This window comes from Budorcas taxicolor, chromosome 2, assembly GCF_023091745.1.
Source record: "Budorcas taxicolor isolate Tak-1 chromosome 2, Takin1.1, whole genome shotgun sequence".
Taxonomy (NCBI): Eukaryota; Metazoa; Chordata; class Mammalia; order Artiodactyla; family Bovidae; genus Budorcas; species Budorcas taxicolor.
The window spans coordinates 81335296-81353398 of record NC_068911.1 but is presented as its reverse complement, the minus strand read 5'-3'; the positions used below and the strand labels follow the sequence as shown (position 1 = coordinate 81353398).

At 33.8% G+C, this 18103-nt stretch overlaps 1 protein-coding gene across 1 annotated transcript in view; it reads right to left on the bottom strand.

Annotated features, from left to right (window-relative positions):
* The window catches only part of BAZ2B (bromodomain adjacent to zinc finger domain 2B), a 156271-nt gene that overhangs the window by 80268 nt on the left and 57900 nt on the right, over positions 1 to 18103 (bottom strand). The window contains exons 9-12 of the mRNA XM_052664305.1: positions 17076 to 17136; positions 16193 to 16301; positions 15823 to 15924; positions 4413 to 4623 (exon numbers count right to left, since the gene is read on the bottom strand). Coding sequence (XP_052520265.1) covers positions 4413 to 4623; positions 15823 to 15924; positions 16193 to 16301; positions 17076 to 17136 — 483 coding nt within the window. The remainder of the gene's footprint in view (positions 1 to 4412; positions 4624 to 15822; positions 15925 to 16192; positions 16302 to 17075; positions 17137 to 18103) is intronic.

Sequence of the window (18103 nt, the reverse complement as noted above, 5' to 3'; positions counted from 1 at the left end):
TCTTAATTATCATCACAGAGGCTAATATAGAAACATTTTTTTTCACATTTCATGTAATCATCACTGAGTAGGAAAGTAGCTGCTAATATGTAAAAAAGTGATTTAGCGTCAATCTTAAAAATAATATATAGGAAAAGAAAAAGAATCCAATATAGACTAAAGTCTCCCAAACTAAGCATTTCAATTAGCTATATAAATGGCAAAGCTTCTGAATCTATTGATACTTTCACTTGTGAAGGAAAAAGATCCTCGCTCCTAAAAAAAAAAAAGAGAATGTTGATTTCTCAGGACAACCTAGTTCTCATACTTTTTAAGGACAAATGTATGAAACTGGGATAGAGTTACATAATTAATGGTTCCAATTCTTCATCTCTCCCTCTGTCTGTGCCATTTGCAATATGGCTTTGGGTTCCACTCATCAAGACGTGTGAGGAACATATTTTCTTGGCCCTTGATTTTGAGTTCAGCCATGTGATCTGCTTGGGCCAATAAAATGTTAGAATGTGATACAAGCATAAGTCTGAAAGTATACTTTAACTCTTTATATCATTACTCCTATGCCTTGCCCTTTATTGTGAGGTCATATTTAGACTAGGCTGCTGGAGATTGGGAGCTAGTTCATTCCACAAATTTTAAAAAGTCTAGTCAGGATCAGCAGAGATGTCCAACTGCCTAATATAACACCAGCTGATTCCATCTGCACAAACAATTAACACTTAGTGTTGTATGCCACTGAGGTTTTGTCAATGGTTCTTTCCCAGCATTACTGTTGCAAGAGGTAACTGATACAGATGGTATGTAATGTCATGCTTGATTCTGCTGGCAATCTTGATCAGAATATTTCTAATTATAAAAGTGGTGCATCATAATATCTTTCATAAAATCATTTTAGAAAATACCACTTTACATTAGACATTGTTTTCAACCATGTAGCAGATGATTAATTTTAAGAAACTTATTTTCACTTTGAATTAGGGCTATTCTACATATACCACATGTCTTTGATTCTAAGATACATTTTTAAACATGTCTAAAATCACAATGTGTCTAAAAATTGGCAGCATTTTGCTTTCTTGGTGGAACATCTGAAATAACAGGATTTTGTATAGATTAGGGCATCTTGGATTCCATAATGTATGAAATGGACAGATGTTACTAGATATCTTAGAAAATTTGAGATATGAATGGTATTGACCAATTAAGAAGCAGGTTTATTTAGACAGGTTGAAAGTTTTTTTTTTATATTCAGATTTTGTCAGATTCCCATATGTATTCTCTGAGAAATTAGAAGACCTCTCATTTCACAATGCTTAAAAGTACAAAGTTTGTATTTTTTTTACTGTTTTGAATCTTTCTTCAAATTAAGTCCAGTTGTTTAGCCTAGTTGAATCCTTGTATGAAACAGAATCTTATAGAATCCCTTCAGGTAACCCCCTCAAATTGTTGATGTAGAAACCTTTTAGAAATAAAAGGGGGATAGAGATTCTTTGCTATTTTCCTTTCTTCCCAAGGAAAAAGCATGCATATTATACCACATTTACCTGTATATATTAATAATTATTTACTTACTGCTAAATATTTAACATTTATATGCATGCAAGAAAGAACATATGTACACAATAAGGTCAAACATAAAACAATTTGCAAAATGCAACATAATACAACAAGGGAAAAACTGTAATAGAATACAGACCAATTTGAAATATTGAGGGAGAAAAAACATCTGAGTAAAAGCTGAATAATTAACTTCCAATTGGAAAAAAATTAGTTAATTTTACAAATATAAAGTTGCCATTTTGGATACTAAGTATTAATGCTACTTGTATAAGATATGCAAAACATGCATGAAGAGCCCATACTTTGGATATCATTTAATTTCAAGCTTTCTTATTTTACACACAAAAAACAATACACATTCCCCAGTGTTACACATTCTTCAGAAAAGACGGTGGTTTACTGACAACACTAATATTAAAAACCCATCACGAATGGCATTCTATCATGTATACTATCATGTAAGAATTGAATCGCTAGTCTATGTCTGACGCAGGATACAGCATGCTTGGGGCTGGTGCATGGGGATGACCCACAGAGATGTTATGGGGAGGGAGGTGGGAGGGGGGTTCATGTTTGGGAACACATGTAAGAATTAAAGATTTTAAAATTAAAAAAAAAAAAAATAATAAAAAAAAAAAATAAATAAATAAATAAAAAAAAATTAAAAAAAAAAAAAAAAAAAAAAAAAAACCCATCACGTATGGCTCTATCAGTTAGCATATTAACTTCCCTTTTAACCTTCACTAGCAATTTTTCAGGGGAGATAAGTCTTAAAAGGAACCAAGCAGAGTAATATGAAAAATATTTAACGAACATACTATGGCAGATAAAAACTTATACAACATTAAGTTAAATACCAGGCAGTTAACCTACATGCCATTGGCAGAAGCGTGAATTAGTGCAATCTTTTGGAGATAATATCTGTCTATTTACCCAAAGTGAAAATGAATATATGTTTTGATTCAGAGATTTTATCTCTAGAATTTTACACTATACATAGGCACACCTTTAGAAGGATATGAAGATATGTGTAATATGTTCTTACTACAGCATTGTTTGTGATAACAAAGATCAGGAAAGAGCTACAACAGTCATCAGAAGAAGACTACTTAAATGAAGCATGGTAGAACCATACATAGTATCACTTACTATTCAGCCGTTAAAAGAATATGGTTGATTTTTAAGTGCTGATACAGAAAGATGTTCAAGATAAATTAACTGGAAAAAAGACAAGATGAATAGTATATACACTATAAGCCATTTATCTTAGACATCAAAAAGGATATATATATAATTGTTGTTGTTTAGTCAATAAATCATGTCTGACTCTTGGTAACCCCGTGGACTGTAGCCTACCAGGCTCCTCTGTCCACGTGATTTCTGAGGCAATAATACTGGAGTGGGTTGCCATTTCCTTCTCCAGGGGATCTTCCCTGGGATTGAACCTGCACCTCCTGCAGTACAGGTGGGTTCTTTACTGCCACACCACCGGGGAAGACCAATATATGTAAAACAACGTATTTTATGTGCATATGTACATATATGAGTATTTGAAGACATGTGTGTGTAGGAGTGTATGTAAATATTACTGGATAGACTAGCGAAATAATTGTTAATAATGATTCCACTCATTAATATTTTTTACAGAAGCCATTCTGTTTTATGAGTTTTTGTCACAGACATTTATTTTGTAATAAAAACAAAAGAGCTACAAAGAAGTCAGTATTATTGTGCTGTTTACAATAAACAAATGTCATGCTTTTCCCCCGGAAGAAACCCATAAGAAATAAAATCCTGCATGTCTTTTAAGTCAGTTCTTATTACTGAACCTTTATTTTACATTGACGTGTGTATATATATGCTTGTGAATATAAGATACCAACATATATGCTGATGTACATTCAGATAATCTTCACAAGAAGAGGCTTCCCAGTTGTAACTAGTAACTTAAACTCACAGCAGGACAATTTTCTTTTAATCAGCTTTTTCTGTGTCAGACATAGCCTGGGAACTTAATGTTAATAATTTATGTACAATTTTGACTCATAAGTACATCTGAGGTTGTTATGAGTACTTTGTGCTTGATAGTGATACTTTCTGGTGGTCTTACAATAAATATTTTTGAAGTAAAACTGCTACTTGGGCATTTTGAAAATGTATGTAATATGTGCACACTACAGAAGAACCCAAAGACTGGGGTTACATACCAGTAATTGGAGTCCTCTGACTGAAACTTTACTCCACAGATCCACGTATCTTGGAGTTATTCCCTTGTACCACCTCAAGGAATTGGGGCTGATAAAATGAGAATTTCCAGAAGGTTGGCACAACCTTAAGGCATGTGCCAACTGCTGGTAGATTCCTTTTCAGTGCAAGCCTTAAAAGCTTGGGCTTCCCTGGTAGCTCAGCTGGGAAAGAATCCTCCAGCAATGCAGGAGATCTGAGTGGGATCCCTGGGTCAGGAAGATCGCCTGGAGAAGGGTAGGCTACCCACTCCAGTATTCTTGCCTGGAGAATCCCCATGGACAGAGGAGCCTACAGTCCATGGGATCGCAGAGTCGGACATGACTGGGCGACTAAACACACAGCACTTAAAAGCTTATCACCCACCTTTGTAATTCTAAACACACAGGGTACATTGATTGTGTTTATGAGTATGGCTCTTCAAAGGAGCTTACCTAATCTAAGAACTCCAGTTACCAGTGGGACTTCTTATTTTCTCAGTTTTATTCTAACACAAATAACTTCTTTTCAGAAACTGAGAGCAGTGTCAATCATCCATAAGTTAAAAATATAAGAAATATTTGTACTTTTTAATGTGATTATTACAATGTCAAATACATTATGTTTCTTACCCTGAGCTTGCAGTTTTCTTAGCAATTTGGCATCTGTGTTATCTAGAAATTCAGTGCTGCCAACATTTGGAGGCCGACCTTTCCGACGTCTCATCCTGGATTCCTCTCTTGCTCGCTGTCTATCTGGATTTGGTGGTCTTCCTCTACGACCTTCCATTGCCCTGATACGGGGAATGACATCCTCTTCTTTCAAAAGACACCACTGCATCCCCTTTTAATTAACATTTTATAGAAATAATATATTATAAGCAAAATAAACACAAGTGGCTAACATGTCAGAAATAATTCTAGGAAAATTTGCAGATATTTTGAAATTTATAGAGCTATTACAACCTTTAGAGATTTTACTTTTTAAAATAAATTTAGGTTTAGAATTATTCATGGACTTGGCACATTTTTTATATTTGTAATAAATTCAACTTTAAATACAGGGATTTCTATATATATGTATAAACATATAAATAGATATACATTTAAAATCACCATTTCTTAACTATAATGACCATAAAGTTGGCAGATATTTAAAAATATTAGTTGTGTGATGATACCTCTATGGATTTTTCTCATGGACTATCAGCTAAACCAAACATTAAGCTATCCAAATAACAGATGAAAGCTCTCTTTATAGAAACAATACAGTTAATACATCCAAGAAGGAATCTAAGAGTTAACATATCAGAATTTTTCAAAACTTAATGAATAAATCAAAGTATTGAACTTGAATGGTTGCCAACAACCAAAAAGAGACAGCTAGACAGACATAAGTCTCCTGATGGAGATTCAATTCATCATCTATAAATTAGTCTTGCCCTCTCACAAAGGGAAATCAAATATATACTAGACTTAATTACTATGACTTCACAGGAAAAACAGGGTGAGAAGTATATGTTTAACTACACAGGAAATCCAGTCTAGGAAATTCTACAAACTTCGGCAATTTCTTCAACAAATAAATTTCAAGAAGTAAAAAAAAAAAAAAAAAAGGATGTACCAAAAAATCCCAATGTGTAGACCTTATCTAGATATTGATTTAAATAGATAAACTGTTCAGAAAATCATAGCAATTAAAGGACAATTTAATATTTGAACAGTGACTATTATTTGAAATCAAGGAACTATTGTTTCAAAGTGTGATAATGGTACATTTGAGATTTCCCACTGTAAGCCTGCTGATGGAAACACATTTACCAGCATAATGCTAATGTATTATAGGAATAATCCTGTGCAGTGTGTAGATACCATCAGAGTCTGGTTTTCATTATCCTTTGTATGTCAATCAAAACAAATATATTATCGTTTGTGATGAGCTGCTTTTCTCTTAAAAAACAACACTGTTTTACCTTATTTACAGTCCAAATCAATATGGTCAGACATTAGAAAGGTACCCTTTTAAAATAATCCTAAAATAATTCACTTATTTCTTTTCAAAGAAATAACTCTTTTAGTGTAAAATTTGCGAAAATGTTTTAAATGTGCCTTTTTTCTTAAAAAGAATCTCAAATCAGGAATTTAGCTTGAACCACTGTGGGCAATTCTGCAACCAAAAGTAATAAAAAGTTCTTGAGTTATATTTTATGCCATGATATCTAAACTTGGAGCAAGGATTCTAAGAATATCTCACTCGAGAGGTACTAAAAAATATAAATATTATCCTGCTACCATAATGGGTGACGATTACATCCCACATTCCAAGCACTGTGCTTAGTTCCAGGCATTTCAATTATATTATGTTCCTTAATCTTCACAACAGTATTATCTAATACAGTGGATTTTATTGTATTTACTTTACAACTGAGAGAATTCAAGCCCACCTGAATAATTTCTTAAGGTATACAGGCAACAAGGAACCGAACTATGATTTGAACCCAATTTTCTCACTCTCAAATATGTGTTCTTAACCACCACATGTACTTTTTTAGCTGATGTTACAAAAATGTTCTTAAACCTGATAAAGGACTGAACCCAATATTCAGTCATGAAAGTATAGCCAAGATTATGGCAAAGCAGAACTGTGTCAGAAAAAAAATTAATGAATATAATCTATGTATAAAATAATATCTATACTAACCCTTTTCAGTAATTTCCTGGTAAAAATAATTTCACAAATTAATTCTGAGGAAAATAAAGATTTATTTTTGCTGAGATTTCAATGAAGTCAACAGAAACAAGAGTTGTACTAGCTCCATTTTCATACCATAAACCACTAAGAAGGAAGCCATGAAACCATTTTTATGTTCACCACAATGGGAAGCTTTTGATTAGTTCAGGTTTTCATTTTTCTGTTATGCTCTTAGGCACCAAGGCAGTGAGCATCACATAAATTCAAAAATATAAAAGTGACATTTGTGACACATGAAGCAGAAGAGAAAGATTAACAAAAGACGCTGCAAAGGAATCTGCATTCAGTTTTTAAGGTACCTTATTAATAATAAAATCAACTTTTAGCCAAGATTTAAAGGGTTTGATCTGTTTTTCTGTTTTTATCCAGGTACAATTTTACACTTATGTTTTATTCAGCTTAGTGTCAAAAAAGAAACAGAATATGCTGGCTCCCAAGCTTACCAGACAATATAGTGACATTGTCATTTACATTTTTGCCCTTGACATTTCTAAAGTAAATGCTTTCTAAGGGAGTTGCATATATTGGATTACATATAATGTCTTTTGATTCCTGGATTTAAGAAAATAAGAAATTTGTTATTGTTAGGATTGTTAGATTGTTAGGAATCTGAAGCTTACAGTTTAATTCACTGAGTAGCCAAAACTTACTCAAAAAAAGAAAGTTATTACTTTTTTTTCTTAGCTTAAGAATAACATAAAAGTTATTTTCATGAGAAAAATAAGAATTTTGTTGGATTTCCTTACAACTAGTTCACAGTTTAGTATTATGTCTATTTGTAGCTACTTATGATATCAGAGCGTTATATACCATCAGCTTTACAGTATAGGGATTCTTAATCTTAATAACAAAGTTTATTAATATCATATACTGAATAGCACTTGAAATATGTTAAAGAGCAAGAACAGTTATCTATGCGTGGAGATGAGTCACCAATTAAAACCAGTTGAGAAAGACATGGTTTGATATAATTGTTTCCACAACGCTGACGATGCTTTCAAGTTACTTATAGTATGTTACCCTCAAAGACTTAGGACTGTCAAATATCTCCTTTCTACACTTGGATTCATACAGCTGGCTTTCTAGTATAGGCCCTTGCCTAGGCATCAAAAATCCTACCTGGTAGATTAGTGACATAAATTTCCAGACTTTTAGTTTTTTGGTACTGATCTCCAATGTTCTCAGTGTCCATATATGCCCACAGCTATGTTGCACTAGGTGTGACAGTTAACAGCAGAATTGAATTAGAATCCTGGTTGTTGACTAGCAATCTTTTGTTCTCATTTGAAAAATAAGTGGGTCGGAGGTGGCCTGCTGCAGGGTTGGGGCAACTGAGTGAGCAGTGGATGCATGGGACCTTTTGAAGGAGGTCACCACTATCTTCATTACCTCTGCCATGGTCTGGCCCAAGATGAATAACAGAGGGAATACAGCCCTGCTCATCAACAGAAAACTGGATTAAAGATTTACTGAGCATGGCCCTGCCCATCAGAACAAGACCCAGTTTCCCCCTCAGTCAGTCTCTCCCAACAGGAAGCTTCCATAAGCCTCTTTATCCTTCTTCCATCAGAGGGCAGACAGACTGAAAACTGCAGTCTCAGAAAACTAACCAATCTGATCACATGGACCATAGCCTTGTCTAACTCAATCAAACTATGAGCCGTTCCGAGTAGGGACACCCAAGACAGACAGGTCATGGTGGAGAGTTCTGACAAAACGTGGTCCATTGGAGAAGGGAATGGCAAACCACTTCAGTATTCTTGCCTTGAGAACCCCATGAACAGCATGAAAAGGCAAAAAAATAGGACACTGAAAGATCAACTCCCCAGGTCGGTAGGTGCCCAATATGCTACCAGAGATCAGTGGATAACTAACTTCAGAAAGAATGAAGGGATGGAGCCACAGCAAAAACAACACCCCGTTGTGGATGTGACTGGTGATGGAAGTAAAGTCTGATGCTGTAAAGAGCAATATTGCACAGGAACCTGGAGTGTCAGGTCTATGAATCAAGGTAAATTGGAAGTGGTCAAACAGGAGATGGCAAGAGTGAACGTCGACATTCTAGGAATCAGTGAGCTAAAATGGACTGGAATGGGTGAATTTAACTCAGATGAACATTATATCTACTACTGTAGATATCTACTTAGTTAAAGCTATCCCTTAGAAGAAATGGAGTAGCCCTCATAGTCAACAAGAGTCCAAAATGCAGTACATGGATGAAATCTCAAAAACGACAGGATCTCTGTTCGTTTCCAAGGCAAATCATTCAATATCACGGTAATCCAAGTCTATGTCCCGATCAGTAATGCTAAAGAAGCTGAAGGTGAAATGTTCTTGAAGATCAATAAGACCTTCTAGAATTAACACCCCAAAAAGATGTCCTTCTCATTATAGGGGACTGGAATGACAAAGTAGGTAGTCAAGAAACACCTGGAGTAACAGGTAAATTTGGCCTTGGAGTACAGAATGAAGCAGGGCAAAGGCTAATAGAGTTTTGCCAAGAAAACGCACTGGTCATAGCAAACACTCTCTTCCAACTACACAAGAGAAGACTCTACACATGGACATCTCCAGATGGTCAATACCGAATTCAGACTGATTACATTCTTTGCAGCCAAAGATGGACATCTATACAGTCAACAAAAACAAGACTGGGGGCTGACTGTGGCTCAGACCATAAACTCCTTATTGCCAAATTCAGACTTAAACTGAAGAAAACAGACCATTCAGGTATGACTTAAATCAAATCCCTTATGATATTCACTGGAAATGACAAATAGATTCAAAAGATTAGATCTGATAGACAGAGTGCCTGAAGAACTATGGACAGAGGTCCATGACACTGTACAGGAGGCAGGGATCAAATTGATCCCTGAGAAAAAGAAATGCAAAAAGGCAAAATGGATGTCTGAGGAGGCCTTACAAATAGCTGAGAAAAGAAGAGAAGCTAAAGATGAAGGAGAAAAGGAAAGATATACCAATTTGAATGTAGAGTTCCAAAGAATATCAAGGAGAGATAAGAAAGCCTTTATCAGTGATCAGTACTAAGAAATAGATGAAAACAATAGAATGGGAAAGACTAGAGATCTCTTCAAGAAAGTTAGAGATACCAAGGGGACATTTCATGCAAAGAAGGGCACAATAAAGGACAGAAATGGTATGGATCTAACAGAAGCAGAATATATTAAGAAGAGGTTGCAAGAATACACAGAAGAACTATGCAAAAAAGATCTTCATGACCCAGATAATCACAATGGTGTGATCACTCACCTAGAGCCAGACATCCTGAAATGTGAAGTCAAGTGGGCCTTAACAAGCATCACTAAGAACAAAGCTAGTGGAGGTGATGGAATTCCAGCTGAGCTATTTCAAATCCTAAAAGATGATGCTGTGAAAGTGCTACACTCAATATGCTAGCAAATTTGGAAAACTCAGCTGTGGCCACCGGACTGGAAAGGGTCAGTTTTCATTCCAAGCTCTAAGAAAGGCAACGCCAAAAAATGCTCAGACTACTGCACAATTGCACTGATTTCACATGCTAGCAAAATAATGCTCACAATTCTCCAAGCCAGGTTTCAACAGTATGTGAACTGTGAACTTCCAGATGTTCAAGGTGGATTTAGAAAAGGCAGAGGAACCAGAGATCAAATTGCCAACGTCCATTTGATCACTGAAAGAGCAAGACAGTTCCAGAAAAACATCTATTTCTGCTTCATTGACAAGCCAAAGCCTTTGACTGTGTGGATCACAACAAACTGTGGAAAATTCTTCAAGAGATGGGAATACCAGACCACCTGACCTGCTCTTGAGAAACTGTATGCAGGTCAGGAAGGAACAGTTATAACTGGACATGGAACAACAGACTGGTTCCACATTGGGAAAGGAGTACGTCAAGGATGTATATTGTCACCCTGTTCATTTAACTTATATGCAGAGTACATCATGAGAAACGCTAGGGTGCTTGAAGCACAAGCTGGAATCAAGATTGCTGGGAGATATATCAATAACCTCAGACATGCAGATGACTCCACCCATATGGGAGAAAGTGAAGAACTTAAGAGCCTTTCTTAAAAGTGAAACAGGAGAGTGAAAAAGTTGGCTTAAAACTTAACATTTGGAAAACTAACATCATGGCATCTGGTCCCAACACTTCATGGCAAATAGATGGGGAAACAAAGGAAGACTTTACTTTTGGGGCTCCAAAATCAATGCAGATGGTGATTGCAGCCATGAAATTAAAAGATGCTTACTCCTTGGAAGGAAAGTTATGACCAATCTAGATAGTATATTAAAAAAGCAGAGACATTACTTTGCCAACAAAGGTCAGTCTAGTCAAGACTATGGTTTTTCCAGTAGTCATGTATGGATCTGAGAGCTGGAGTATAAAGAAAGCTGAGCACCAAAGAACTGATGCTTTTGAAGTGTAGTGTTGGAGGAGACTCTTGAGAGTCCCTTGAACTGCAAGGAGATCCAACCAGTGCATTTTAAAGGAAATCAGTCCCGAATATTCACTGGAAGGACTGATGTTGAAGCTGAAACTCCAATACTTTGGCCACCTGATGCTAAGAACTGACTCATATAAAAAGACCCCGATGCTGGGAAAGATTGAAGGCAGGAAGAGAAGGGGATGACAGAAGATGAGATGGTTGTATGGCATCACCCACTCAATAGACATGAGTTTGGGTAAACTTTAGGAGTTGGTGATGGACAGGGAGGCCTGGCGTGCTGCAGTCCACAGGGTTGCAAAGAGTCGGACACGGCTGAGCAACTGAACTGAACTACTGGAAAAAATTAATAGCATTGCAGTCTTGCCAGTGGCTCTATGTTGCCCACTTTACTGTGAAGTCTCACCTTATTCCTTATCAACAAAACCCTGACTATAGCTGAAGAGCATTTTGCTTAGTGTTTTATCTTTCTCAGACAATAAGCTTCTTTAAACCAGTGATCATAATTTCTATTTCTTTTATATTCTTCAGTTTCTCTATGAACATTAGTTTTTCCTGAAAGGGAGCCTTCAAGTTTATTTCTGTACTGATATGTGTTCATACTTTCTTTATGGAAAATCCATTTAGGGAAAATATCTGCCAAAATATTAATTTATAAGAAAAAGGCTCTTTTCAATATGAATGATATTTTTCTTTTCTCAAGGAAGTAAGACATTAAAAAAAATCTTAAAAAAGTACATCTGAAAGATAGAAAGCAACATTTTTTTCCTAAGTCACTTTTAACTTGATCCTTCTTTGCATATTTTCTTTTCTTTGCTTTTTGGCTTGAATACAGTAGACATTCATTGACCTTTGCTAGTGAACTTCCTAGTTGAAAAAAATGAACTTAATTGTTATATTTATGCTTAAATGTTTTGTTTTCTACAATTCACAAAAATACTTTGCAATGTAGATTATCATATTTTTCAAAATAATCTTTGCCATTAACATTTTGAAACCATCATATATTTCTAATAAAAATGAATATCTTTTACCTTCTTACCTAACAATCGTATTAAGGTAAATAAAAGAAACCCAATTTTATATTACCCAAATCTGCCTAGCTCAACCTTACTTTCTTTTATTCTGACACTCAAAAACAAAATAAAATGAAAAAAATCATAGACATTAGGTTCAACCAGTCCTTACAATATGATGGAGAAGTCTCTAAGAAATATATTTACCGTTATTGCCTTTTCGAAGGAGTTTCACTGGCTAAAATAGTTAAAATAATTTCATAAAGAAGGTAGCCAGGCTAGTGTATCATGTGACTATAAAGACTGTATGGTTCATTTTATTTCATGAAATCTATCATCTTTAAAATCACGACTTTTATAGAAGTTGGTAGGAAGTGTTTGGTATCTAAGATCAGTAGATACTAACAAGCAGCCGGTTTTACAAATCTCTCACCACATTTGTAGACTGAAATAAACAAAACTGATAATGGATAGATTAAAGCCCCCCCTACTCAAATTTCTTGTGTCAACCCTTTCTTATTTAATTAACAGCTTCTCTTTTTAATTTTAAAAAGGTAATCATTAGATTGTTGTCATTAAGGATGAATTTACTAAATTTCAATAAATATGAACTCTCATGGTGTTGTTTAGTCGCTAAGTCATATCCAACCCTTCTGCAACCCCATGAAATGTATCCTGCCAGGGTCCTCTGTCCATGGGATTCTCAGGCAAGAATATTGGATTGGGTTGCCATTTCCTTCTCCGGGGGATCTTCCTGAGCCAGGGATTGGACCTGTGTCTCCTGCATTGGCAGGCGGATTCTTTACCACTAAGCCACCAGGGAAGCCCCATGAACTCTGATCTCTCGTTTTACTGTACTAGACACAATGAATCAATACATTCAAAAAAGCTTGCTGTTGATAAATATATGTATAATCATTGTCTCAAACTCAGAAATACTTTGTCAAAATAATTAAAATAACTCTGCTTCTCTATTGCAGATATTATCTTCTAACAAAAATTATCATTTTCTAAATTTCATCTGTAAAATATAGAGTACCACTGCTGCAAGTTTTTGAAATATCTTGAACAAAATTAGAACTTACAGAACTGCTGTTGCAGTTGCTTTTTGGTTTTGGTAACAGAAAAATATGATGGAAGAAATATATTTTCCAATGCAAACATTTTATTAGGAGAGTGATTAAGAATACTAATGAATCTATAAATATAGCATTACATTTGTAATCAAACACCCAGAATAAATATATGTAGCTTGGAAAACTATAGCAGTAACATTAAAAATCATTATGTAAAATTTCCATGTATTTGGAAAACTGAATGTTTAGCTTTTTTGGATTATATGGGTAGATGTAATTATTTTAAAATAGGAAATTGTTTTTCACATTATAGTTGCAATATAAGCAAATTTTAGGAATTGTGAAACATGTAAGAACATAGGTAAAAATAAGATCCACTGTACCACCAACCATTACAACCATTATTAAATCTTTGACACATTTCCTTTCAGTCTTTCAATATGCATACTTTTATTTTTCAATTTACGTACACCATCAGACCATTTATACAATTCGTAAAAAGGCTGACCTATTACAAACATATACAGATCATTACTACTTGGAAACAGTGTCTTTGTCCCAAATTATATTTCATATATTCTACAAAATTTAGGCCAATCAAAATTATTACACATTAAGATACTTTAATAAAGATATGCAATCTTTGTTCATTTTCACAGAAAATTACTATATAATTATTTACATTTCTAATTAACCATATGCTTATACATACTGATCATACACTAAAAAAGTACGTTTCTTTAACTACATGCATCTCTAATGAAGTAAACTATTTTGATTACTTACCTTTAATTGTTGTTCTCTAAAAGTATCCTGAAATAAAATCAACTTTTGTTTTTTAACTTGAGAGAAGTGTTCTCAAAATTGCTAATATTTTCCCTTAGCAGGCTGCTGAAATGTTGGCAGCTTATAGTCTTGAACTAATAATTCATCATATTTCCTTGATTGGAACTGATCTCTCAATAAGACAATATGCTTTGGAAAACACTGATTACATTTAATAAAAAGTGAATGGATGTCAAAGAACACTCTGCTCTGCCTAATGAGGCTTCATAGATTGAGTCTAATTACCACTGATACAAAACTAAAGTCCTTTATGTACTGGATAGCAATTAGCTTTCCTCTCTAGAATAAAATTCTATTTAACTTAAAAACATAAAGATATCATTGGCATATTTAAATGAGATAAGGTTAGATTAACATGAATGAAAAGATTTAAAAATGGGAATTTTTAAATAAAATCATTATGCCTTCTAATGTTTGTGACTTAAAAAGTGATCTGTTATATATGAAGTGTATAAAATAATGCTGTAGTTCACTAAAATTCTAAGAATCTGGTAAGTTACACAGATTTTTAAGTTGAAAAAAGAAAAATCCTAGAATGTATTTCCATAAACAAGTTAAATCTCAGATGAATTTGTTTTGGCATTTTAGATTTACTAGTAAAGAAACAAGTGGATGTGGACATAACTTGTTTCATAAAAACTCATGGATGACAATGGAAAATAGGTTACAGAATGAATGTAAAAGATCACTTGTCAGAAATCTTGAGTTCAGCTAGGTTTCTACCTGGTTGAGATTGTGTAATCTTGGAAAACTCCCTTAATCTTTGAACTCTCAAAATGAATGACTCTCTTGAAGAATTAGGAAGTAATTTTTTACTTCTATAACTATAAAATTAAAGGGTAAGATAGTATGGAAAAACTTGCCCATTCACAATAGAAAATATTAATCACTAGAAGAATATCTTTCTGGGCATTATAATGGGAAAAAAGAAAAGTTCAATCAAGAAGGAAAATACCAACTTCAGTTGGCTGGGCATTTTAACCCTTTAAAACATTTTCATCTGTATGATTTCATTTTAACCTCATCATCATCCTATGAGGCAGAAGGATAATTATGATTGTCTCTATTCTGCAGATAATGAAACTGAAGTAAAAGAGGGCATGATTTTGTTGTTTGAAATCATAAAACTATTTCATGGATTAACAAGAATCTAGATCTCCTCACTTCATATTAGGACTTCTTTCAATGGAGCTAATAAAGGAAATAATAAGCACATGTAGCTGAATCTAAGTATGGAATAAAGTCAAACCATTAAAGGAAACATAGGAAATGAGGTTTTATTGGTAAGTTCTTTGTGGTGATTGGTGAGGTTATGTACTTAATCCTTAAACTCAAAGGCAGCTGTGGTGATATTTTCATAAATGTGTGTAATTATTTAAAAATTCAATTTCTACAAAAAGGAGAAATTTCATTCATCCACTATTATGGAATTCCCCCTAACTCCATCAAAAAATTATCACACAGGTGACAGTGGATCATGTAGTATGGCATAATAAAATGGATGAGATCCTCCCCAAAACTAAGGCATATCTATCCTCTCTTAGACTGACTCATAACAATTGTTTTTCCTTTTCAATTTTTTTTTAATGTTTACCTTTCAGGGAACTAATGTTTTCCTATATTTCTCATGAACATGCAGATACTTTTATACCTGTATAAACTACCAAAATTAATGACAGAATTAACAAACAGGGAAAAGTTTACTTAAATTTGAAAAAAAATGTCAAAGCTCCTTGTTACTGAAACACAGTATATTGAGGCCTTGTGAGTGTCTACCACAAAGTTATATGTATAGCTATAAGAATTAACTAACAAAAGGCAATGCTCCAGAGTGTAGTGAAATTTACTTCATTTAGGTTATGTTACTACTTTTTGGTTCAAAGACTGTACTTTTTAAAAAGTGGATACCTGCGGTCCATCTCTGGCTTCATAGAAGTCACCCACTCTTATTTTTGCACTGAAGCTGAAATTGTCCCTTGAGATATCCATTATTCCATTTCTGCTGAGATACTGAAAAAATCACATATTTTTCCACTTCAGGTTTTAATAATTACAACCCAGCTTTTATGTATAGCTATCTTCAGGACACTATGGTTTTGTATAATCTAATAAAGGGCTATGGATTTAACAGGAGATCAATTTAGGTTAAACACATTCATTAGTCTCACACGAGAGAATATTTTGTGTTAAAGAACTTTGAGAAAAGAGTGTATTTTTTTTTTCCCATAAGCAAGCTTAACAGGCACCAAATGTGTGTTATTTGGTGAAAAGTATGTACCTTTATTACTTCAGGGTACTGCCTAAGTTTCTTTCCACATGGAGCATAATATGCTACTTCTCCTTGAAGGCGCCCTCCAAAGTTTCTTATTCTTGTCTCTCTCTGCCAGCTACACATAACAGAAATGAGGGTTATAACATACTAAGTTTTAAGAAAACTTTTAAAAATAAAAATTAAAACAATTTAAGAACACATGCTCTTTAGACAACACAAAAAATACAAAGAAAAATATAGCCAGTCATTCAATTCAGGTACATTAAAATAATTGAGATTTTTTACTAAGTAATTTAACTAGAGTTAATCAAACTCAATTTACAAATATTAAACAAATATCAAAATTTTAAGAAATCACACTGGCATGACTTTGGGTATTTGGGCATGTTCAGTAATGTGTCAAGGTGTATTGAATTTATATTTGAAAAGCTTTAAATGAGAAGAATAAGGCAAACTTGGCTCTCTGCTCTTTGGGGATCGCGAACTTGCAGTGTGAAAATTCTCAGTTCCTATTCAACCATTTTAGCCAAATTCTGCCCAAGTCTTTCAGTTTTACCCACAGTAGCTTTCACCATCCTTTAAATCTATCTTCACAACAACTTCTGACACTCTTAACTGTGTCCCTGCTCTCTGCCAGATGATTTGCTCTTGCAGCTTTTTCAATCATATTCCCACCTGGCTGCATATGATTCCATCTCAGCTCTGCCATACCTAAACCCAGCAGTTAGGCTTAATTTTAGTTTTCTGATATATCAACATCAGATATATCAGCTTTGCTCTTCTGCTTTAATAAATACTGTGCAGTATATTCACTTCTGTTAACAACAGTAGAGAATGAGAAATCAAAACATGCATAAATATGTGGAGCAAAAGCATAAAGATTGCATACCCATATTCCAAAGGAATATGCAGTTCACGTTCATCTGTTACTCTTCTCCTTTTGGAAGTGCCTTCAAGAAAATTCAACCAGTTAACATAAAAGATTAGTTTATATACATGAAAAATTTTTGATAGTTTTGAAACTTTTCTTTGAATAATGTGTCTTAATGACTTGAATTATTTAGTGTTTTTCTGCAGTTTGTACATTATTTTCAGATTATTTTCAACAAAACACATTGTATAAAGTAGAGGGTTTTTTTTTCCCCTTTTGGTCTGCATGACATAATAGCTAGTATTTATTTCTCTCTAATGAAAAGACGATGAAAGTAAAAAAGTAAAGCTTTCCTCTCATCTTGTTATTAAGGAAATGGCTAAAGAAGTAGGAGGAAAATAGCAGACAGAGGTTTTGAGAAACTATGTACAGTTGTTTTCTTTGAAAATATGAGTTTTAAGATGTTGAAAAATTTCAACAGTTGGATCATACATTTAAAAATAATATAACTTCTATAGCCATATAAATGGCTATAGTCATTGTGTACAATGGCTATAGTCAAAAGCACTTTAATTAAACTACAAAGAATAGGATTATAATCATATGGAAAATTTTTCATGACAAAGATCAAGCTTCACCAATACAAATGGATACATCTTAAATAAGTTGGATATCATATTGGTTCATGGCAAATGAAAACAAAACTAGAAATTTTCAAGAAAAGAGTGACATGTGTAAAACAATATATTATTTTACAATACACACCTATATTTTTTTAGTTATTCAATTGAGAATAGAAATTTGAGAGTAATAATGCAAAACCTTTTAAAGAAGACCTCTAATAGTTTATAAAAGACCAAATAGGAAAATAGATATGGCATGTTAATAAAATACTACTACTACTCACTAATACAAATGACATTGGTTATGTGTTGGGCAGACATGCAATTGTATCTTAAGAAAAAAAGTGAGCTCATTTTTGTAAATTACCAAAAAAAAAAAAGTCCAACTATCAGTCAAATTCTAAATTCTAGAAGTATAAACTG